The sequence below is a fragment of the Coenobita brevimanus genome, chromosome 101 (genome assembly GCF_032717465.1).
Source record: "Coenobita brevimanus isolate Jiangsu-jjx chromosome 101, ASM3271746v2, whole genome shotgun sequence".
NCBI lineage: Eukaryota > Metazoa > Arthropoda > Malacostraca > Decapoda > Coenobitidae > Coenobita > Coenobita brevimanus.
Genome location: NC_137054.1, coordinates 57,113,964 through 57,139,654, shown reverse-complemented (window position 1 = coordinate 57,139,654; position 25,691 = coordinate 57,113,964). Strand labels below are relative to the sequence as shown.

At 43.0% G+C, this 25,691-nt stretch overlaps 1 protein-coding gene across 1 annotated transcript in view; it reads right to left on the bottom strand.

Annotated features, from left to right (window-relative positions):
• The window catches only part of LOC145415104 (nuclear transcription factor Y subunit gamma-like), a 162,653-nt gene that overhangs the window by 111,695 nt on the left and 25,267 nt on the right, over positions 1-25,691 (bottom strand). Inside the window, exon 2 of the mRNA XM_080284523.1 lies at positions 20,075-20,185. Within this exon, the coding sequence (XP_080140649.1) occupies positions 20,075-20,185 (111 nt within the window). The remainder of the gene's footprint in view (positions 1-20,074; positions 20,186-25,691) is intronic.

The window sequence follows — 25,691 nt, the reverse complement described above, 5'->3', positions numbered from 1 at the left end:
GTGAGAAAGCCTCTTCTTACACGTAACCAGCGACTTCGTAGGCTTGCCTTTGCTAACAAGTACCTTAAATAGGGTGAGGACCAATGGTTGTCAGTGTTGTGGTCTGATGAGGCAACGTTTAGTGTTACCTGTAATCGAGGAACACTCGAGTACCGGCGCAAAGGTAGTGACCCGCTGTGAAGAGCACAGTTAAACACCCTGATTGGTGTTGTGATGAGGAGAGGTAGATTGAGATGGTTTGGACATGTGGAGAGGATGGAGGATGATAATTGGGTGAGGAAGGTGAGATGTGTTAATATTGGGGGTGGGGTTATGAGGGGTAGACCGAGAAAGACATGGGACGAGGTCATTAAGTGTGACCTCAGGGTTAAGGGACTGAACAGGGAGGCTGCAATGGATCGTGCAGCGTGGAGAGCCGCTATTAGGTAACCAAGGCCAACACATGCAAGCATATTGGAGCCTTTAAAAATGAAAACGAAAACAAAAACGAAAACGAAAACGATTCACTTATGGTATGGGGTTGTTTCTATGGTAAAGGTTTGGGGAAGCTTGTTGTGCGTCTCAAGAACTGCAGAGTGAATCAGGACGTTTATCTGGAGCTTCTTTGTGATCATTTACCTGAGTCCTTCGAGCTCACAGGTGCACGAGTGTTTCAGAAGGACGGTGCACCTGCTCATAAAGCCAAATCGGTCACCAATTGGCGTCGTGACTGCGAGGTATCATTCATGAAAGACTGGCCAGGCAATAGCCCAGAACTCAACCCGACAGAAAACCTCTGGTACTTGGTGAAGAAGAATCTCCAAGGGAAGGACATGAGCTCTCTGCCTAAGCTGGAAGCAGCCATTCGTGACTCCTGGGACAAAATACCACTCCAGCATCTCAGAAACCTTGCCCTTTCACTTCCATGACGTCTCAGGTCCATGAAGAAGCGTAAAGGATACCCTACCAAGCATTAACGGTAAATAAAATACATTATTTATATGTTTTTTCAATGTTGAAAGGTTTGTTTCGTAGGAGAGATGCAGGGCACTCGATACTTCTGACAAGCACTGTATACATATATATATATATATATATATATATAAATAATTATATATACCGTATATATATATTCATAAATATATATCTATCTATCTATCTATCTATATATATAGATATATATATATATATCTATCTATCTATCTATAGCCCGACGCCCTAATCCCGCAAAGGGTGGCCACAGACAAAACGCCTCCAAGTCACTCTGTCACCCACCATTTGACTACCCTCCCCCCAACTCACCCCCCCCTCCCTCATATACCTCTCAACTCCCTCCCTCCACCTCATCCTCGGTCTACCCCTCCCTCTCCCTCCCTCCACCTCACCTACATACACCCTCTTAGTCAGTCTTTCAATCTCCATTCTCTCCACATGTCCAAACCACCTCAGTGTATTTCTCCTAATCTTCTCAACCACAACCACATCTACCCCACAACGTTCCTTCACTTCCTCATTCGTCAACCTGTCCCTCCACGTCACTCCACATGCTCCTCTCAAGTAACTAATTTCCACTGCTCTCACTCCTGACTTGTTCCCCTCTTGCAAGGTCCACGCCTCGCTTCCATACGTCAGGGTAGGGATCACAATACCATCATGCAGTGACTTCTTAACTTCCATACTCACCTTCCTATTTCTCATCACTGCTTTCAGTGTACCAACAACCTTCCTTCCCTGCTGTACTCTTTCACGTACTTCATCCCCCAAAGTTCCATCCTTACTCATCACACTACCCAAGTACTTGAATGCACTCACATTCTCCATATCCTAACCATCCAACCTCACTGCACACTCTGTGACTTCATTCCTCTCAAACACCATAACTTTACTTTTGTTTACATTAACTTTCAGCTTCCTCCTCCTACACACTGTCCCAAATTCATTCACCAAACCTTGGAACTCCCATTCATCTTCACTCAACAATACTGTATCATCAGCAAACAGCAACACCGGAAGCTTCCAAATCTCACCCTCATTCATTAGGGCCACCCCCACATCCACTGCCCTACCTTGCACCTCCTTTACAACCCCATCCATATATATATTAAACAGCCATGGAGACATCACACACCCCTGTTTCAGTCCCACATTGAGATCAAAGAACTCACTCAGCTCACCATCCACTCGCACCGTAGCCCTAGCTCCCTCGTACATACTCTTCACAACACTCAACAATTTCCCCTCCACTCCATATATTCTTAATACATAAATAATATATAAATATACGTGTATAAATATATATATATATATATATCATCATCATCATCATCAGCCGTTGAGCTCAACTGCAGGACTTGCCTATCCCTACCGAAGCAGGGATGATACAGCCAATGTATCTCTACCCAGTGGCTTGGCTGTCTGGTGAAGATTGTATGTAGGGTGAGAAGTGCCTGTAAGTGTAACTGTAGTGTTGCAGTGGCTTTGGACATGTCTGTAGTCTGTGAACCAAGTGTAATCGGCCCGCCTTAAGCCGACTGGGTGCAAGCATACTGTACTAGTATGCAACACTGGTTCAACCACAGCACCCCTTATGTCCCCAAAGTAGCAAGTGGCTCAGTGAACGATTCCCAAAGTTTTTACAACTCTGGAGGGAGGCAAACCCTCATCCACAAGAGTGTGAAACGTATTCTACCACTGTACCACAGAGATTCCTATACATATACATATATACATGTACGTATCCAATAATCCATCGAATATCTGATGTAACAGAGCCAAATGCATGTCCGGAAAGTGGGCAACTAACTCCTGGACTGGTACTTAAGGACCGTAACCCAGCCTAACTTTGAAAGCCACCTAAATAATTCCCTACCGGACATGCATAGTTCCCATACTGGACAGGGATCAGTTGGGTCAAGGATTGAGAGGGTAAGATTGAAAGTTGGAATACAAATGTGGGCGATTGTGCGCGTGTATGCGCCAACGCAAGATCGTGCAAGCAGAGTGAGAAAAGTTCTGGACAAATGTGGAAGTGTCCATGGAGAAGTTTGGAAGGAATGAGAGTGTTTTTGATCGGTGATATGAATGGTAAAGTAGGGAATGTGAAGGTGGATGGAATAGTTGGTGAGTGGGGTGTCCCTCCTGAGATAGATGAGAATGGTAGTGCATTAGTGGACATTTGTGCTGGGAGGGGGTTGGTGATAGCCAATACCCTCCTCCAGCACAAAATGATCCAAAGGTATACATGGCGAGTGATGAGAAGGGTGGGTGGTGAACTGAATGAAAGGAAGGCAATGATTGATTATGAAAGGATGCGAAGATGTGTAATGGATGCAAGAGCTTATAGAGGTTGGGGGAGTGGACGTTCTGACCACTACTTGGTGGTGGCCAGAATAAAGATCCAAAAAACATGGAGAAATAGAAGAAGGGAAGGACGAGAAGAAGGAGTATTTGCAAGAAGAGTGGAAAGGTTACAAGAGGATCAGAAAAAGGAAGAATATAAGAGAGAAGTGGAGGAAAGATTGGGCTAATATGAATTGGAGCAGATGGGGGACGTGGAAGGTGTGTGCAGGATATTCACAGAAGAAATATGTGCAGCATGTGATGTGATGTGTGGGATGAAGAGAAGACGGAGAGGGGTGCAAGGAACAGCATGGTGGAATGAAGAGGTGAGACAGGCTATGCCACAAATGAAGAAAGCATACAATGGATGGATGAGAAATAGGGGCGTAGAAGAAGTTTAGAGGCGGAAGAGAGAGTTATATGTAGAAAGAAAGAGGAGAAAAGATTAGTAAGAGAGAGTAAGAATAGAGTGGATGAAAAATTTGGAAGGAATTTGAGTGTAAAGTGGAGGGACTGTAAGAAAATATTCTGGAAAGAGGTGAAGAGAGTAAGACAGGGTGGAAGTGAAGTTAGCAAGGGAGTGAAAGATAAAAATGGTAGATTACTAATGGAGAAGGGAGAAAAAGTGAACAGATGGAGAGAACACTTTAAGGAATTGTTGAACATACAGGATGGAAGTAATGCGAGTATGAGTGGCTGGGGAATGGCTGGGAGAAGAATGTGGGTGAGAAGACAGGAAGAAATCAGTAGGATAGAAGTTGTGGAAGCAATGAAGAAAGTTAAATTGGGGAAAGCCCCAGGAATTGATGGAGTGTGTGGTGAAATACTAAAGCAAGGGGGAGACACAGTAGTAGAATGGATGTGGAAGAAGTGCAGATTGGCTTGAGAGGAAGGTAGAGTCCTGGAGGATTGGAAGTCAGGTATAATTATTCCCTTGTACAAAGGAAAAGGGGAAAAAGAAATGCATGGTAATCATAGGGGCATTTGTCTTCTTAGTATAATAGGAAAAGTGTATGGTAGGATACTTATTGATAGAGTTGTTTGTCTTCTTAGAATAATAGGAAAAGTGAATGGTAGGATACTTATTGACAGAGAGAGAAAGAACAGAGGAATTAGTTGGAGAAGAACAGGGAGGCTTAGGAAGGGAAGAGGTTGTGTAGATCAGATATTCATTCTTAGATCTTTAGTGGAAAAGTTTCTAGAGACGGGGAAAGAAGTTGTCTGCAGCTTTCATGGATTTAGAGAAAGCATATGACAGGGTGGATAGATAAGGATTGTGGAAAGTGTTAAGAATATATGGAGTAGATGGGAAGTTGTTGAATGCTGTGAAGAGTATGTATGATGATGCTAAGGCTGCAGTGCGTGTGGATGGTGAACTGAGTGAATTTATCTCTTTGAAGGTGGGGTTGAAACAGGGATGTATCATGTCTCCATGGTTATTCAATCTGTACATGGATGGGGTAATAAAAGAGGTACAAGGTAGGGTAGTGGATGTTGGAGTGGCCCTGGTGAGAGGGTAGTATTTGGAAACACCCTGTACTGGTGTTTGCAGATGATACTGTGTTGTTGAGTGAAGATGAAGGGGAGCTACAAGGCTTGGTGGATGTGTTTGGGAGAGTGTGTAAGAAACGGAATCTAAAGGTGAATGAAGGGAAGAGTAAAGTGATGGTCTTTGAGAGAGGTGAAGTCAGTGAATGTACAGCGAGATTGGATGGTGAGGAATTGGAAAATGTGAGTACATTTAAGTATTTTGGTAGTATGATGAGTAAGGATGGAGGTTTGGAGGGTGAAGTGCTTGAAAGGGTACAGCAGGGAAGAAAGGTTGCTGTTCCTTGAAAGCAGTGATAAGAAACAGGGAAGTGAGCACGGAAGTGAAAAGTTACTACATGACAGTATTGTGATACCAACTCTAACGTACGGAAGTGAAGCTTGGACGTTGTTGGAAGGACACAAGTCAAGAGTGAGAGCAGTGGAAATGAGTTATTTAAGAGGAGCCTGTGGAGTCACATGGAGAGACAGGCTGACAAATGAGGATATAAAGGAGCGTTGTGGTGTGGATGTGGATGTGATAGGAAGCGTTAGGAGGAATACACTGAGGTGGTTTGGCCATGTGGAGAGGATGGAGGGTCAGAGACTGACGAAGAGAGTGTATGTGAGTGAGGTGGAGGGGGGGAGAGGGAGGGGGAGGCCGAGGATGAGATGGAGGGAAGGGGTGGAGAGGTATATGAGAGAGGGGGGTGCGAGTTGTGAGCAGGGCAGTGAAATGGCATGGGACAGGGCGACATGGAGGCGATTTGTTTGTGGCCACCCTGAACAGGATTGAGGTGTCTGGCAATTTAAATACAGACATGCATAGCACCTATTGAAACCTATTTAAGACCCTATTCACACCAATAATGGACATAAAACATGAAATAAATTAAAAGGAACCAAAGAATGAGGAACAAGAAGTGACTGTACTTCAGCCAGGGTACTTACTGAACATCTGTGGCTGCCTTCTCTAAGGCTTTGGCAGTGGTGAAAATGCTCTTGAAGCACATACAGTAATCCAGTGTTGTGCTGCACTTACAGTAATTCTTTTGCACTGTGAGTTATAATTGTTTAACATTGCACACTGTTAATTGCACCACGCCAGTTTCAACCACCAGTTTGCTCTCCACAGTTAATCCTTTGCACTCTAAATTCTAAATTCTTAACACTGCACAACACTGTAAATTCCCACATAGTCTACTGGCAAGGTATTGCAGTTTATTCACAAAAAACGAGGACGTGTGGCATCCACTGCAATAAGCATCCACTCGCGATCGAAGTTAAGCAGTAACTGTTGGAGTGTTGTTGACTGGGAAACAGAGTTGCCAGATTGCAATGGCCATATTACCAAACTCCTCAATTTTCATTACCAAATTTAACTTTTCATTACCAAATTCGTAAACCCAGCATTTATTCATCACTAATTTTATATGCAAGTTGAAATACATGTAATCACTCTCCTCATAATTACCAGCATATTGATTATTTTCACGCTATGTAGGCTACCAAATTAATCAGAGAGAGCAGACAATCCACCATCTCCATCCTGTGCATCCTCATACATGTGAAAAATCCATTTGGTAATGCATTATTCTGATTACCAAATGAATTTTTCATTACTAAATTGGCCCACATTTGGTAATGAAAAATACCAAATGGCAACCCTGACAGGGGAGGGGGGAGGAAGGAAGGGGTGAAGGGGCTGTGGTGTAAACAGCTGTTCGGCGCCGCACAGCAATTTCAAATTACGGGAGGGAAAAAAATTGGATTTGGGGGGGTTTTCTTTCTTTTTTGGCCATTTTTCGGTTCTGAAGGTCCAGGCCCACAATGTCCGGTAAGTGGGATGTCCGGAAAGTGGGCGTCCGGATAGTATAGGGATTACTGTATACATATACATTATGTAGTAAGTCCTCATATTTGGAGGCATTTTACTTCAACACCTCGTTTTTCGCGCACGGAAAAAGTTTCCGAGTTGTCTTACAATTCGCGAATTTCCGCACAATTCAATGCTTCCAACTGGCAGCCGACAACACATACCGATGCTCATTTGTTGGCGGCCATCTTCTGACCACCCTGTCCACCATAACCGACATAGCAACCACCTTCAGTGCATACACCAGGACTATGCCTGAGGCTACCAACATCCTATCGACCTTGAGTGATCTGAAGTCTCAAGTGATGGCCATCTACAACAGAAACATACAGGAGCAGAGACAAGCCTGGATCACGCAATATTTTCATGAGAGACAGAACGTGGCTGCTATTCTGCAAGACTTGGACATGCAAGCAGGGGTGGATGAAGGAGGAGAAGTGGACAGAGAGGAAGTGGAGGTGCTGGAACCTGAGTTCAACTTCGAGGGCTTCGGCATTGGTGATGGGGCTTCCCCAGAGAGGCCCATGTCACCTAATAACTAGCCATCTACCCTCAACACACCATCACCTGCCACTCACGCCAGTCTTCACTTTATTTCTGGTAAGGATTTTGGGTGTTGCAGCTCTTTATAACAGCTTTAATGTCTTTTCATGTACAAGTTTATTGTAATCTGCTGTTTTAGAATTAGTAAACACTCTTCATTAAATTTTGGGTAGGCCCTCTGTTTGGTGTTATAATACTCTATGATAGAGTAGGTACACGTCCCATCAGAACACTCCTTTATTTTTCCCATTGATTCTTAACTTCACATTTCAACGTTTTGCGTTTCGTGTGGTTTTGGCAAAACATCTGTGGCGTGAAAAACGAGGATTTACTATATATATATATATATATATATATATATGAGGGAGGCTTTAGGAAGGGAAGAGGTTGTGTAGATCAGATATTCATTCTTAGATCTTTAGTGGAAAAGTTTCTAGAGAAGGGAAAGAAGTTGTATGCAGCTTTCATGGATTTGGAGAAAGCATATGACAGGGTGGATAGCCAAGGATTGTGGAAGGTGTTAAGAATATATGGAGTAGATGGGAAGTTGTTCAATGCTGTGAAGAGTATGTACGATGGTGCGAAGGCTGCAGTGCGTGTGGATGGTGAACTACGTGAATTTTTCTCTTTGAAAAATGGTTTGAAACAGGGATGTGTCATGTCTCCATGGTTGTTCAATCTGTACATGAATGGGGTAATAAAAGAGGTACAAGGTAGGGTAGTGGATGTTGGAGTGGCCCTGGTGAGAGAGGATAGTGTTTGGAAACTCCCTGAACTGTTGTTTGCAGATGATACTGTGTTGTTGAGTGAAGACGAAGGGGAGCTGCAGGGCTTGGTGGATGAGTTTGAGAGTGTGTGTAAGAAACGGAATCTAAATGTGAATGTAGGGAAGAGTAAAGTGATGGTCTTTGAGAGAGGTGAAGTTAGTGAATGTACAGCGAGGTTAGATGGTGAGGAATTGGAAAATATGAGAACGTTTAAGTACTTGGGTAGTGTGATGAGTAAGGATGGAGGTTTGGAGGGTGAAGTGCTTGAAAGGGTACAGCAGGGAAGAAAGGTTGCTGGTTCTTTGAAAGGAGTGATAAGAAACAGGGAAGTGAGCATGGAAGTGAAAAAGTTACTACATGACAGTATTGTGATACCAACTCTAACGTACGGAAGTGAAGCTTGGACATTGTTGGAAGGACACAAGTCAAGAGTGAGAGCAGTGGAAATGAGTTATTTAAGAGGAGCCTGTGGAGTCACGTGGAGAGACAGGCTGACGAATGAGGATATAAAGGAGCATTGTGGTGTGGATGTGGATGTGATAGGAAGTGTTATGAGGAACACACTGAGGTGGTTTGGCCATGTGGAGAGGATGGAGGGTGAAAGACTGATGAAGAGAGTGTAGGTGAGTGAGGTGGACGGGGGAAGAGGGAGGGGGAGGCCGAGGATGAGATGGAGGGATGGGGTGGAGAGGTATATGAGAGAGGGGGGTGTGAGTTGAGAGCAGGGCAGTGAAATGGCGGGGGACAGGGCGACTTGGAGGCGATTTGTTTGTGGCCACCCCAAACGGGATTGAGGCGTCTGGCAATACTGTGTATGTATATATATACATACTGTGTATATATATATATATATATATATATATATATATATATATATATAGATATATAGATATAGATATATAGATATAGATATTGTTACGGAACAGAGAAAGATAACGTACACTTTTAAGTGAGAATACTAAGAGTCACTACTGTCCCGTAAAGTTCCAGGTTCAAAACAAAAGAGTTAGGTAAAATTACAAGTTAAAGTTTAATGCACAAACTAACAACAAAACATTCAGAACTCATAAGGATAATGTAATGGCAAATAAGCAGGTTAAATATATGGTTAACTGCAATAGCCTCTATTAACACGAAATTAGCAAGAGTAAATTTATCTAAGTCAGCCCTGATAAAATGAAAATACACCTGGTAATGCTCAGTTAATGCAAGATAAATTATTACAGATACAAACTATTATCAAAAATGACTGACATAAAACCCAACATTAATCAAAAACCTCACTAGGCCTAAGAATTAACCTTATGCTACACAGTACAAGAAAAAATGCAATAACGCTTATACTCAAATTACACACAGCTGCTAGATGTTTGGAGATTTCTTGAGCACTCAATAATAATATCTGTACAGGGGAAGACAGAGATGTGAACAAAAAGAGGAGCAGATCTAAGTGGCCATGACGCAGAGACTGAGCTCATTATATAGGGGCCAGGAGAGCTTGATACAACTTGTAAGAAGGACGCGCAAACGAAGCCATGGGGACAAAGAGCTGAAAATCCCGCTCTGAATAACAGAGAGAACGACTTACTCTACCATAACGGTAGAAGGGGGGGACTGAGGCAGAACACGCTCGTGATCAAACATGCAGCAACTGTGAGTTAAAATTACACAAAGGATGATGAAATCATAGGCTATGTAACACCTCCCCACAAAGAAAAAAGAAATTTACAAAGGAAATTTCTTATTACTCTAAAACAATCTGTATATGGCATTACAGACCATGCAAAGGTCTTTCCTAATGTTACAAAACATGAGATCTCCCTAGCACGTTCAATCATAGGTACTTGCCAGTATCCCTTTAACAAATCAAACTTACTTAAGTACCTAGCCTTTCCGATCTTGTCTATGCAATCTTCCACGCGAGGGAGAGGGTAAGTGTCTGTTTTGGTTATCTGATTAACACGTCTGTAGTCGATGCAAAGCCGCTGTGACCCACCTGGCTTAGGGACTAGAGTGACAGGAGAACTCCACTCGCTCTGACAGGGCTCAATCATCTTGTGGTCCAACAAGTAGCCAAGCTCCTTCTGGATGAGAGGAACTTTCACTGGGTTCACACGGTAAGGAGGCAATTTAATTGGCTTTGCGTCTCCAACATCGACATCATGCATCAACACAGTGGTTCTTCCTGGAGTAGCACGGAACACTTGCGGGTACTCCTGCAGTAATGCCGAAAACTCCTGCCTTTCCTTGGGAGGTAGATGAGAAAGCTTAGTCTGGAGATCATTCATGATATCAGGATTCTTCCCCAAACTATCACTCAGGCTCATACTGCATGGGAGAGCTTCACTTGCAGACTCGGGTGGAACAGCTACAGTGCAGACTGGATTATTTTCGTCCCGCCTGTGATATAACTTTAGCATGTTGATGTGACATAGTTGCTTGTTCTTTCTACGATCTGGTGTGGCGATGACATAGTTGACATCACTGAGTTTCTTCTCCACGAAATAAGGACCACTAAACTTGGCCTGAAGAGGTTGCCCATGCACTGGTAGCAGAATCAAAACCTGATCTCCTGGCTGAAAGTGGCGTAACCTGGACTTCTTATCATACCAAGTCTTCATCTTCTCCTGAGCAGCTCCTAAATTCTCTCTCGCCAGCTGTAAAGCAGTGGACAGCCGTTCTTTGAAATTCATCACATACTCCAGCAGGTTGACGTCATCTTCCTCCGACAGCCAGCATTCCTTGAGTAACTTAAGGGGTCCTCTTACTTCCTGGCCAAACAGTAGTTCAAAAGGTGAGAAGCCCAGTGATTCATTTGGAGATTCTCTTGCGGCAAACACAACGAATGGAAGACCTTTATCCCAGTCTTTCTGATGTTCCAAACAGTATTTCTTGAGCATCGATTTGAGTGTTTGATGATATCTCTCCAACGCTCCTTGGGTCTGGGGATGGTAAGCTGAAGACGTGATCTGGGTGATGCCCAACTCTTTCAGAGACTGCTTGAAAACATTTGACATGAAGTTACTTCCCCGGTCTGACTGTACCTCCTTGGGCAGACCAAACTTTGCGAAGAACCCCAGCATTTCCTTAACCACGTTCTTTGCTGAGATGTTTCTAAGTGGAATGGCTTCAGGATAACGAGTAGCCATATCAATCATGGTCAACACATAAGAAAATCCTGAAGAAGTCTTAGGAAGAGGGCCCACAATATCCACCAACACACGGGTGAAAGGCACCTCAAAAGGAGGAATGGGAACTAGAGGTGCAACCTTTTCGGTCTGATTACACTTCCCCACAACTTGACAGGTGTGACAAGACTTACAATACCAGGAAACATCCCTGAAGATACCTGGCCAGTAGAAGTGTTTCAAAATGCGTGCCACAGTCTTCCTCACTCCAAGGTGTCCTGCCAAACTGGAATCATGAGCCACTCTAATGATATCCTGCCTACAAACACGAGGGATGACAACTTGATGTACAACCTCCCATTCACAGTCGGCTGATGCTGTTGGGGGTCTCCACTTCCTCATAAGTACTCCTGACTTTACATAATAACAAGTAGAAGCACCAGCTGACTCTTTCACTGTAAGCAGAGTTAGCTAGACCTTTCAACTCAGGGTCAGCAACCTGCAACTCAACCAACTCTTGACGAGACAAATTATCAACACTACGGGGTACTGCCTCATCTGGTGAGTGGTCCAAATTAGCAAGAAAAGTGTCAGCTAGGATAACATCATCATCATCATTATCCTCTAAATCACCAGTAACTTTAGACTTAGCCCTAGTGACAGCACATGCAGGGAACACATCAGGGACATCACAATCCTGGGACACAGCCACTGGCTCACTAGACAACTGAGGAGCTGGACACACTTGACTTCCACCAATATCATTTCCATGTAAAAAAGTTACACCTGACATTGGGAGTGTCTCAACCAACCCAACCATAACGGAACCATTAACAAAACCAGACTCTAAATTCACTCTGCACAGAGGGAGAGAGAAGTAATTATTCCCTACACCTTGTAAGATTACAGTTTCATCAGAGGAATTAACATTAGAGCCTAGAACACTGGTCAGCATAAGGGATTGGCAAGCACCTGTATCACAATATATTTTAACTGATTTCCTGTCATTACTGTCCAGAGGACTGACAAAACCATCAGACAGGAAATTAGCACATGAACTCTTGAGAGTGTCACCCACGTTACTGCTCAAAAGAGGAGCTCCATCATGAGAATTTAAGTTACCCCTCAAAGCAGGTTCAGTTAACTCAGTTAAAGAATTCTGGGAACTCTCAAGAGTGGACACTAGACCAATTGACTGAATATTTAAAGACTCCTTTTTGTTCACATCACGCTGTCTCCTGAAACATCTCTCCGTAGTATGACCAAGCTTACTACAATAAGTACATTTACGTTTCTGAAATCTAGAGGTGAAGCTGGTATTTACTTCCTGAGAAACATCATCCTTATTCTCTTTCTTGTTACCTGTACTCTGAGTAGAGGCAACGCACTTACTCTCAGCTTTCCCTTTTTCTTTAGAATATCTCTTGTGAGTGAGAACATATTCATCAGCTAAAACTGCAGCATCAGACAAATTATCTATTCTTCTCTCATCAAGATATAGGCTTACATCCTTACTAATACACCTTTTGAAGTCCTCCAGCAAAATCATCTGCTTAAATTTGTCAAAATCAGAATCCACATTCTTAGAATTTAACCACTGCTCTAACAGATCTTCTTTGATTTTTGCATACTCAACATGGGATTGCTTATCTTGCTTGTAAGTTGTCCTAAATTTTACTCTATAGGCTTCAGGAACAAGCTCATAGGCCTTAAGAATCAAGCTCTTAACTACATCATAATTATCAGATTGATCCTGAGGCAAAGATGCATAAGTTACTTGAGCTTTACCGGTGAGAACAGTTTGAAGGAGTACTGGCCAATACTCCTTAGGCCAATTAAAACCTGTAGCTACCCTCTCAAACAACTGAAAATACTTTGTTAAATCAGATTCATTAAAAGGAGGGACAAGTTTAACATTTTTAGCCACATCAAAATCATCAGAGCTAGATGATCCAGTTCCACATTGTTTCATGCGATACTCATGGTCTGCCTGAATCCTAGCAATTTCAACTTGTGCCTCAGCCTCCTTAGAACGTGCTTGAAATTCAGCCTCCTTAACACGAGACTCCGCCTCCTTAGCCTTAGCCTCCTGCAGGGCTAGCTGTAACTTAGCTAATTCAATCTGCGTTTGCTCATTTGGAGGAGTTACATTAAACAAGCTTTCATTAATCATGTCAACAATTTGATCTTTAGAATGATGAGAGCGAACAGCAATTCCCAATTGTTGAGCAACAAGCTTAAGTTCATTCTTTGTTCTGTTTTCTACATCACACACTTGTTTGCACATTTGACAAAAAATCTTTGGCTTCATCAAGTGTAGAAATAGTAGACATCATGAATATATCACAGTCACAAAATATCAAGCAATATCCTTATGATAATATCCTGAATATCCTGATAAGAGGTCGCCAAATTTATGTTACGGAACAGAGAAAGATAACGTACACTTTAAGTGAGAATACTAAGAGTCACTACTGTCCCGTAAAGTTCCAGGTTCAAAACAAAAGAGTTAGGTAAAATTACAAGTTAAAGTTTAATGCACAAACTAACAACAAAACATTCAGAACTCATAAGGATAATGTAATGGCAAATAAGCAGGTTAAATATATGGTTAACTGCAATAGCCTCTATTAACACGAAATTAGCAAGAGTAAATTTATCTAAGTCAGCCCTGATAAAATGAAAATACACCTGGTAATGCTCAGTTAATGCAAGATAAATTATTACAGATACAAACTATTATCAAAAATGACTGACATAAAACCCAACATTAATCAAAAACCTCACTAGGCCTAAGAATTAACCTTATGCTACACAGTACAAGAAAAAATGCAATAACGCTTATACTCAAATTACACACAGCTGCTAGATGTTTGGAGATTTCTTGAGCACTCAATAATAATATCTGTACAGGGGAAGACAGAGATGTGAACAAAAAGAGGAGCAGATCTAAGTGGCCATGATGCAGAGACTGAGCTCATTATATAGGGGCCAGGAGAGCTTGATACAACTTGTAAGAAGGACGTGCAAATGAAGCCATGGGGACAAAGAGCTGAAAATCCCACTCTGAATAACAGAGAGAACGACTTACTCTACTATAACGGTAGAAGGGGGGGACTGAGGCAGAACACGCTCGTGATCAAACATGCAGCAACTGTGCGTTAAAATTACACAAAGGATGATGAAATCATAGGCTATGTAACAATATATAGATATAGATATATAGATATAGATATATACAGATATATATATACACAGTATGCAGTATGCAGTATATATATATATATATATATATATATAGATATATAGATATAGATACAGATATAGATATATATAGATATATATATACACAGTATGCAGTATATATATATATATATATATATATATATATATATATATATATATTCATTTATGAGTTTATGAAATTGCATTTATGAACTGCCTCGCCGGCCTGATCAAATGGTCTTGCAGGCCTTATATGGCCCGAAGGCCAGATGTTCCCCATGCCTGCTCTGCACTGAGTGACAAGCCAAATGGTTTCCTGTACACCAGGAAACTATTTACTTTGGTTGGTAACCATATAACCAAATTATGGTGCCTGGTGGTTTAGTGGGTAACTGCGGCGCTCCAATCAGATTGAGCCAGTGAAGGTTTATATCCAAGGGATGGTTGGGGTTTATTGCTTACATAATGCCATTCAGGGATGAGTGAGGCTGGTCACTCTCATCTTAAATGTCAGGACCAACTTGCCTAGCCCTAGGCTCCTACGCTCCTCGTGGGGCAACATAGGATTGGATGATGGATGGATGGATACTGTACTGATTTCCTTTTATACATGTTCATCAACCCCTCCTGGGCTGATAATTTTCAAGGCAGTTTACCTCCCCTGAGTTATTGTTTTATAACCAATGTAAATTGTCATCATAATCATCATCATCATCATCCAATCCTAAGTTACCCCACAAGGAACGTAGGGGCCCGAGGCTAGGCAAGTTGGTCCTGACAGTTAAGATGAGAGTGACCAGCCTCACTCATTCGTGAGTGGCATTACGTGAGCAATAACTCCAATCACCTCTTGGATATAAACCTTCACCGGTTCAATCCAACTGAAGTGCTGCAATTACCCACTAAACCAACAGGTACCATAATTTTATTATATGTAGGTCCCGCTATACGACTACTCGATATACGAGAAACCAAGGATACAACCTGGGTAAATTAGGGACAATTTTCATTATACAATCGCGAAAATCCAATGATGAAACATTCAGTCCGGGGCGAGGTGGAAGGATTCTAACCCAGACATCCCAGCAAACGCAGTCACCGCCATTTTCTCTCAATCTCGGATAGAAATAACAGGACTGCTCAGCTGCAGCGTTGCCAGACGTGCGATACTTATCGCAACATGCGATATTTTGGCACACGTTGCGATATGCAGTAGCATGCATGCAATAATGTGATATCTTTCATAATTTCATAATCTGAAAAATAAATCAGGGGTTGCAAAATTAACAAGTCTACTGTAAGACTAATACAACAGTAGGATTTAGGAACTCTTACGATAACCAGCATTTTACTCTGGTAGGTACTTAACAGTTAAACAAATTCAATAACGTTAATTAATCACTCCACGTATAAATATATTAATTCCACAGTAATTACCGATTTATGTGAAGAAATGCCTTTGTTTATGAGTGCGATAATTCTGATAAAGAAAAGATAATTTTAATGTGCCAGGTACGATAATATGGGTTTGGGAATCTGGCACGGCTGCTCAGCTGGCAACCACCAGCTTCCCACTTCCAACACAACATTACCACTATTAGATGAGTGTTATACATATTTTATATATTTAATCAATATGCAGTCATGTTATTTGCATACTATTTGTTCTTTCAGGTTGTTTTCTCTATAGTTCAGTAATACTGATATGTTTGTTGCATTTGGTATCCTATACATTAACTTGAGAACTTGCCTCTGATGGGGTCCTCGAACCCAACCAAAATTTTACCAATAGTTACGTGTTTTGTTATACAAGAATTCGTTATACAGCTATGCCAAATGGAACCTAACTGCTTGTATCTTCGGGACCTCCCTGCATTTGGTTATCATCCAGCGTAGTAAATGGTTTCCTGGTGTGCAGGAAACCATTTGGCTTGTCACTCAGTGTAGAGTAATCCATAGGCAGAAGGAACAGGAAAGAATGAAAGAATGACAAACAAATGAGGGAGTGTGAAGTCACCGAAGGCAGAGGGACAAGGAAAGAATGAAGTAAAAAAAAAGACAGAAGAGGAAGGAAGGAAAGAAGGAAGGAGAGGGAAGGGCAGACACCTGAGAGCAGCACTACATCAAGTGAATGGATGGTTACCTCATATAAAGCTTGCAGATTGGCCAATGCAGACTTTCTTAGTGCTTCGTATGAAGTCAGCAGCTAAGCAAAGGTTAAAAATGAAAATACTGACCTTACTATGAAGCCTCAGGGTACCAAATCATCCTTTAGTATTATAATAAAAACTCTCAAATCTGGTATGCTTGGGTCCAAGGTCTTAAAAAAAATATATATATATAAAAATATTATAATGAAAAATTTTTGAGGTATTCATGTAAAAAATAACCTAAAGTATCATTAACAGCTAATACCTTGTACAATGACCTCTCAACTTACAGGAGACTTGTGCTCTTTAAACTGTCATGTAATGCGAATGCAAATAATTCAAAATAATTTTCATAAAAATTAAAGGAACATGAGGGGGTTAGGTTCTTTGGCTGTTAAACATTCCAATTACTTACTCTACATTGAATATTTACCACTTTGTACATACACAGACAGGTGGTGGCAACCATCATCCACTCACAATGTAGTGCTGCCTTCTACTACCCTAGGTGACTCTACACTTAGTGAAAAACCCAATGGTTTCCTGTAACCCAGGAAACCACTTACCGTACAATACTGGGCAGTAACCACATAATTATATAACATGGCGATGTTAAGTCTACTGCTGTGCCTCTGTGAACTGGGTGGATAGATGCAAATGAGGCATCCATTCAAAAGCCAAACCTCCACACACTTTCCTGCTCCTTGCCACAACAAGCTGTCCAGCTCAAGAGCAATGAGACAAGGGCTGATTTACTACTACATGAATATAATGTGAGACAGGTTCCAAGAATGTTTTTTAAATATATTTTTGCCTTGTATAATTACATGTAATTCTGTGCAGAAAGTAGGGCTGGGTTCTGTGTAAGTCCGAAGAAAGTAGGGTTTAAATTAAGGTTAGGTTATGTATGAAACTACAGTGCTGGGTGAGGTTCTGTACGAGGCCAATAAAAGTTAATAAAGTCATCTGAATGTGTATATTCTCTAATAACAAAATAGCACTTTTACTAAAGGACTACTTGAACTAAAACAAAACTCAGGAACAACTGTATAGACAACTGATGCAGCAGGAACATGAGTCAAGAGCTGACACAGCTGTCTTGTTTACCATTGAAATGGTGCCGAAGACAGACAGACGCCATCTTGTGGGCCATCTTGGAAAGCCATTTCAACACTAATTTACCCTAATAAATGATGATTTTTCCAAACAAAGCCCAAATTATTCTAACTTAAGCAAACCTCATTTATTCTAACCTTCCCATACCTAACCTTGGGAGCAGGCTGCAAAGCCCATGCCCAGAGTCGGACACATTAAAAAAAAAAAAAAAAAAAAAAAAAAAAAAAAATAATTGATGCAAATTTAAATTAACTTTTCATAATCTAACCTAACATCCACATCTAACCTAAATTTCCACAATTAACTCAATATTTCCAAACCTGATCTTATGTAAACTAATTTATCCCAGCCTAATGGCCCACTAATAACCCCTAAACATACATAACGGATTGGATCAGCAATGTTTACATTAATTCTGCTACTCTCAATCATGAACCAGAAAACCCTTTTCTCTCATATTTCTTATAAGTAACTTTGTAAGCCAGCATTCTTAACAATGTAATTTGTCTGTGAATGTGAAATTCTCACAACCATTCCTAAAGATCAGTTTCTGTTCCTGAGAATACGAAACTTCTCAAAACATTTCTGGTTCTTTTAATTAAGCTTACCATTAACTATTAAAGGTATACAGTACCATCATTTCCATTTATTCTGAATAGTTACCAAAGTCAAAACAAATGCTTATTTCAATTCCTGGTACCTACTGAGGCACTTTCAAGTGAAAGTGGAATGCATAAACTGTTACAGTATTACACTTTGTGGTTGTCTGTGAGTGGAAGCCAGTCACCATGAGGCATACTGTTACCCAAGTATCCGATCTGTAACCATCCAGTAACCTACTACACTGGGTGTCCGTATCTACACACGTACTTTCACTCATTCCAGGGGTCAGAATGGTGTACTAATTGCTATTTGGGGGAATTAATCTATAAAACATTTTTATAGTTTTAAAACCAATAAAGCATTTTACCTGTTTTTTGCAGCAAATTGCAAAATATTGTTGCAAATTTTGCAGTCTATCAGAAATTCTGCGAATCATTTTGGTCCTCGCAAAAAACATATACAGTACTGTACACCAAACCCTCGTTTTTTAACTGATCACTATTCGACAATTTACTGTTCCAACATTTATATACCTATACCCTTTTTTGTTGTTCGACATGGTTGTCCCTGCCATTTCAACAATTCAAACCACGTGCCACCAGACAGACTGGCTGAGCAGCCTGCCTCCTGCACTCTGCCCTGCTGATCAGTTGCCTCTTCATCCGTCTGCATTTCGTATTGGCCTCATGGAATACTACAGCACCACCATGGCTCCATCTAAGACCTCTACTATTACTCTTGTCAAGTGCAGTTATGCGCTCACCAACCTGAGTGACTGTTTCGTCATTGCATGGTTGGGTGACAGACTGCGCCAATGTTTAACGAATGCTCTTAACGCATGATACTATTTTGGCGCCAGTTTTACAGAATGCACATCTTAGTTTGCACTAGATTAAGAAGGTTATAAATACTGGGGGGTCCTGGGGGTGAAGCCCCCCAGTTAGGCTTCTGTGCTTCCTGTTAGGCTTCCACTGCTACTTATGGTTTTGAATTGGGTACATTTGAGTTTGTTTGGTGTGGTGACGTCATGTTCAGTCGGCGGGATCGGTAGATCGGTATTAAACATGCTATCAAAGGTTTTCAGGCAACTTTCTTTAATATCGCTAAGCAGGTATATTTCGTTTGTTCTCCAATATCTCTTTGATCAAAAATCAAATGTCAATCATCTGAGATGTATGTAGTACAAAAATAATTTTCCATTAGAACGTAGATCAGTAAGAAATCAGCTCAAATCTCTGAGTCACTTTCATTTACATACAGTAATGATGTGGCTACTAGGGGGTAAAGGCTTTGATTTTTTTTTTTTCCCTCCCCCAACCTATTATCTACGGCCACAATGCCATAATCCCATAAGGGGTGGCCATTTGTCTTTGAGTTAATTGTTTAACAGGGAGGGGCACTAACCCTCCACCAACCCACTTGCTAACACATACAGAACATGTGTGGGTTGGTTATATGGTTACCACCCAGCATTGTAAATGGTTTCCTGGCTTAAAGGAAACCATTAGACTTACAGCCACCTGAAATGGAAAGAAGATTAATAAAAAGTGACAGGAAAGATGGGAGAAACAGGAAGAGAGAAGGACAGACACAGAAAAAAAATGATGAAGGTGAGGAAAGAAGTAGGCAGCACTACAAAAAACAAAGATGTGGAAGAAAAACACACGTTTTCTCTCTCTCTCTCTAAAAAAAAAAAAAAAAAAAAAAAGCAGCAGCAGCAGCAGCAGCTTTGAATGCAGCAGAGACTGTACTTATGCCTTTCTTTTGCACTATCCTTCAGTATGTTACATGATTCCAGGATGTGAAATGAGTTTGGTTTACTTGTGTCAACTGTCGGATGTCTTCAGTAACTTTTGGCCAAAAGTTATTTAGTGTCTGCTGCGCCTCAGATATGACCTGCTGCCCCCCCTCCACTTGCCCGTCCACAGACATCTGCAACAAACATTTTAATTAATAAACAAGTAAATAGTTTCTAAACATCAAACAAAGTTACAAGTACAGCCAGCTCTCCTACAATGTACGATCCTAGAACACAGAAATCATAGAACACGGGAGGCACCTGTTTGTGTTACAAAATCTTACCACACGGAAAAAGATGCATATAACACAGCAGGAGGCACCTCTTTATATTTCAAAATCTTACAACACAAAAAAGATACATATAACACAGACTGTCAAGCAACGATGTATTGCTATGCCATGTCTGTGAGGTACGTCGTCATGGTCCACTGAGCATTTCTTCTCCACTTGAGTCCACCCTCTCCCCAAGCTGTGACTGTACTCATGCTCTGTGTGACGTGTGTGTGTGTGTGTGTGTGTGTGTGTGTGTGTGTGTGTGTGTTTTTAAAGGGTATCATATGATACCTTATATGAGTTTGCCAAGGGAACAAGCGTAAATTGGCACGTTATCATGGTAAATGTCGATGGTATCCTCGGCAAGCTTGGAATCCGTTTGGATGGATTCTCGCACATCATAAATGGTACAAAACAGTGTGACCACCTAGGTGACTCAACAGAGAATATTTCATGTTTCAACACTGACATAAAGTGGGACAAAAGGCCCACCAAGTCATAAAGTAGCTTGGTGGTGGGATGAGGGTGTTGAAGCTGCAGTTAAGGAGAAAAGAAGGCTTTTCCGGGAATGGAAGAAGGGTGGTAACAAAAGACAACAACTTGGCTGCCAAGCGTAGGGCTAGAAGAGAGGTATACAAGGAGAGGTCTGAGTCACAGAGACTTTTACTTGATAACATAAATCATGGGGAAAGGAAGACTATGATATATAAGGTGGCAAATCAGGTCAAAAAGGAGAATAGGGATATTATAGATGAGCAGTGTGTGAAGGATGATGAAGAAAGGGTAGTGGTGAACAGTGGGGATATTAAAGACACATGGAGAGAGCATTATAGCAGGTTGTTGAATGAGGAGTTTGACTGGGACAGGGAAGGTTTGGAGCCAGCAGATCCAGTGTTTGGCCTCTTGGCCTTTGATTTACGCTGCTACTGTGAGTGGGGCAATAGGCAGGAGGCAGGTGGGGAAAGCTGCAGATGTGTTTGGGTTGACTGCTTAAATGTTGAAGGTCTCAGGAGGTACAGGAGAGAGGTTAGTCACTGACCTGATAAATATGATTATATATGAGTGCACACTCACAGATGATTGGCTGAAGAGTGTAATCAATTATGTGTACGAGGGGAAGGGTGATGCCCTGGAAAGAGGAAATTATAGATGCATAAAACTTTTAGATCAGATAATGAAAGTAATGGAGAGAGTTTTACAAGGTATGATTAGAAAATGAGTGAATACTGATGAGATGTAGTTTGGGCTTAAGACAGGCAAGGGGACTACAGATGCCATATTCATTGTTCGACAAATTCAGGAAAAATATATAGGGAAGAAAAGGGAAATGTACTTTGTTTTTGTTAATTTGGAGAAGACCTTTGACAGAATCCTTGGAGAGGTGGTGAAATGGGCAATGAGAAAGTTTGGGATGGAGGAGTGGCTGGTTAAGAGTGATTATGGTCATGTATGTGAGAGCTCTCACCCAGGCAGGAGTGAATGGAGATTTGAATGATGAGTTTTCTGTGAATGTTGGTGTCCATTAGGGGTCAGATTTGAGTCCCTTGTTGTTTATCATGGTACTTGAAGCCCTCTCACGTGATTTCAGAAACAGACACCCGTGGGAGATGTTGTATGCTGATGATTTGGTGCTGACTGCAGAGAATGAAAGGGAGGCGGAGGAAAGATTTAGGAAGTGGAGAGATGGTATGGGCTCATAAAAAACTAGAATGGCTCTCAGTAGAACACATACCTCCGCCACCATTCGCACATACCAACATCCTGTTCTGGTCTAGCAGCCGTGGGAGCATCACTGCAGAGCTAGTGAAACTCGGCTAGCGGAACCCTTAGACTTCACCAGCTGTCGTCCCAGGCAGATGTCCTGATGCCTGACCAGCAAGCTACTGCCACCACCTACGACCCGTTGAGGGGGGGCATCCAGCAGTAGGTCCAAGCTGCCGGGAGTCACGAAGATCATAGGTGCAGTGGTGTGGTTCAACGTGAAGTCTGGGTAAGGCTTCATCAAGCGTCGGGACACCGGTGCTGATGTTTTCATGCACAGACTCGGGATCGTTGCACCTAACCCCCAGCACTTTCGGCGCTCTCTTGGCGAGGGTGAGACTGTGGAGTTTCGGCTCCGTCAGTCACCCAAGGGTCCCGAGGCTGCGGATATCACTGGGCTGGGAGGTGTTGCCGTGCAGGGCTCTGCTCATGCACGGCGGCGTCCCCCGGCCCAGAGATGCCAGTCTCGGGGTCCTGGGTGTTCTGGGGAGAAGAATCTCCTGGTTTCGATGTGCATCGCTACGGCTCAGGCTTTTTGTGGGGGTGACAGGGCTCTGCTGCACGTTCTCCTCCCTCAGATCTTTAAGGAGAACGGGCTACCAAGACTTGCCATCCCCCGGAACTTTGTCGGTGACGTTCGTTCAGCCCCTCGTCCGGAGCGTCGTCCCTGGCGGCCTCTGTCGCAGCCCAAGTCACGGCCACCTCCACCTCGGCCCCGCTGTCCACCACGGAAACGGCTGTGCCTGGATGGTCCCCTCAACAGGGCGACTGGCTTGTCTGGCTCCCCCCCTACTGACCAGGCACCGATCACGGCCATGGAGCTCGACACTATCACCACCGTCACTGAGGTCCACCCCTTGCCATCAGCAGCTGAGGGGGAAAGGGCTTCTGTCTCCGTTTCATCAGACCACCTTGACGTCGAGGGCCCTTCCACCCCGGTTTCTCCACCTGCTGCTGAGGGCGTGGACCTCACACCTTCTGCCATCGATCCGCCGCCTGCAAGCCCCTCACCTGCCCTCGTTCTGCCATTCTCTGCTGAGTCCGACGATGCTGTGTCTACTCGTGAGCTCCTCGCCGCCAGTCTCGAACGCGGCTTAGCTCTAGCTCTAGACCAGGTCCTTGGAGACTCCCAGCCAGGCGTTCCACCTCGCCTTAGGGACTCGGGAGAGCTAGAGCTGTATGAGGACATAGATCGTGACTCCGAATACACAGACATCTCGGACTCTGATGGGCAGACTTGAGGGGTTTTTGCCCAGCAGCCTCTTCTGTTTCCTTCCGCCTGCTGCCCCGCCCTGCCTCGTCGATCATCGGGCAGCCGATCTCACCACCAACCATCGCACCTTCCCCTGCCTCTGCTGCCTTTCCCTCGTTCATCAGTTTGCTGTTCCCGCTTTGCTCTAATTGGAGAGCTCATTCCTGCTTTTTCCCTGACGGGCTCTCCGCTTGCCCGTGCCCCCAACAAGTGCGGGGCGAATATCAAACAACAACAACCAACATCCTAAATATGCCTGATTTTTTTCATCAAGATCCATGCAATAGTCACCGAAAAATTCACAAAAATTTCGAAAAACATCCTATCTCACAATGTTAAAGAAAGTGGAAAAAAAATTCCTGGATCCACACCAAAATATAATGGATTCTATTCTGGGTCAAGGCCCATTCTTCTACCAAGTTTCGTGGAAATCCGTCCAGTAGTTTTTGTGTAATCTTGCTCACAAACCAACCAACAAACAAACAGACAGGGGTGAAAACATAACCTCCTTGGTGGAGGTAAAAAATGATGATGTCTAGGATTGATGGCGGTACTGTCCAAGAAGAGGGAGAGTGGCCATCCGCAATTTGCCACAAGGGCGTGGGAAGTAATTCCATCTTGTGCAGTGTTTGTGATAAGTGGGTGCATAAGAGATGTATGGTATTAGACACAGACTGGAAGATAATGCTGACATTATCTATGTGGTTTGTTGGGGACAGCAGGTGGAGACTGTCAGGGGTGAAAGGACTGAACTTGCTGGTGAGTCTCTTGAGTGTGTGGAAGAGTTTTGTTATTTGAGAGACATGTTATGAGCTGGAGATGGGGCTAGCATTATGGCTAGGGTGTGAAGTGGCTGGAAGTAGTTCAGGGACCTGTTGCCTCTCTTGACAATGAGAGGACCCTTCCAACGTGCTAAGGGATCTTTGTATGCATCATGTGTTAGGGGTGCAATGCTGTACAGTGCTCGTCAGAAGTATCTAGCGCCCTGCGTCCCTCCTACGAAACAAACCTTTCAACATTGGAAAAACATATAAATAATCCATTTTATTTACCTTTAGTGCTTCATAGGGTATCCTTTACGCTTCTTCACAGACCTGAGACGTCTTGGAAGTGAAAGGGTGAGGCTCCTGAGAAGCTGGAGGGGTATTTTGTCCCAGGAGTCACGAATGGCGGCTTCCAGCTTAGGCAGAGACCTCACGTCCTTCCCTTGGAGACTATTCTTTACGAGGTACCAGAGGTTTTCAATCAAGTTGAGGTCTGGGCTATTTCCTGGTCAGTCTTTCATAAATGATACCTCGCAGTCACGAAGCCAATTGGTGACCGATTTGGCCTTGTGAGCAGGTGCACCGTCCTGCTGAAACACTCGTGCACCTGTTAGCTTGAAGGAGTCTGGTAAATGATCACACAGAAGCTCCAGGTAAACATCCTGATTCACTCTAATGTTCTTGGGAAGCACAACAAGCTTCCCCAAACCCTGACCAGAAAAACAACCCCATACCATGAGTGAATCAGGATGTTTAACAGTGCTTTCAACATACCATGGGTCAAGTGGGTCACTACCTTTGCACCGGTACACACGTGCTCCTCTGTTACAGGTGACACTAAACGTTGCCTCATCAGACCACAACACTGACAACCACTGCTCCTCACCCCAGTTAAGATATTTATTAGAAAAGGCAAGCCTACAAAGTCGCTGGTTTTTTGTGAGAAGAGGCTTCTTCACAGCCTGTGACTTGTGTAAACAAGTTCATGGACCCTTTGAGACACTGTTCTCGCAGACACCTCACCAAACACTTCCGGGTTGCTCTCCTTTATTTTCCTTGCACTCACACGAGGATTAAACTCCACTGCACGTTTTAAAACATTAACAGACCTTGGGGAAGTTTTCCTAGGCCTACCAGACCACGGTTTCTTTGTGGGAACTTCACCACTGTTTTCCACTCGAAACCGCGTGCACCACCGATGCACTGTTGATCGAGCCACACCAACCAATTCACTAATTTCCTTTGTTTGGTGGCCTGCCTCCTTTAGAGCAATGATCTGGGATATGATCTCACTCGATAGTTCATGGGTAGGTGCCATAACAAAGTGGCGAAAGCCAAAACACCATGGGACACTCGGTAAAAAATGGCGCAAAAAGAGAGGGAGACGCAGCGGAGTTCCTCTCTCTCAGGCAGCCCGTGGGCAACTGCAGTGGGAACCAACCAGCACGTCGGAAGGCCTCAGGCTACCGTGACGTCATGCTAGTGCTGCAAACTTGTGGCTCAATTTTTACCCCCAAAAATGGGTGATTCTTTTTTGGCCATAAGTATTGCGCGCCCCGCAGTAGGCGCTCGATAAGTTTGAAGAGCA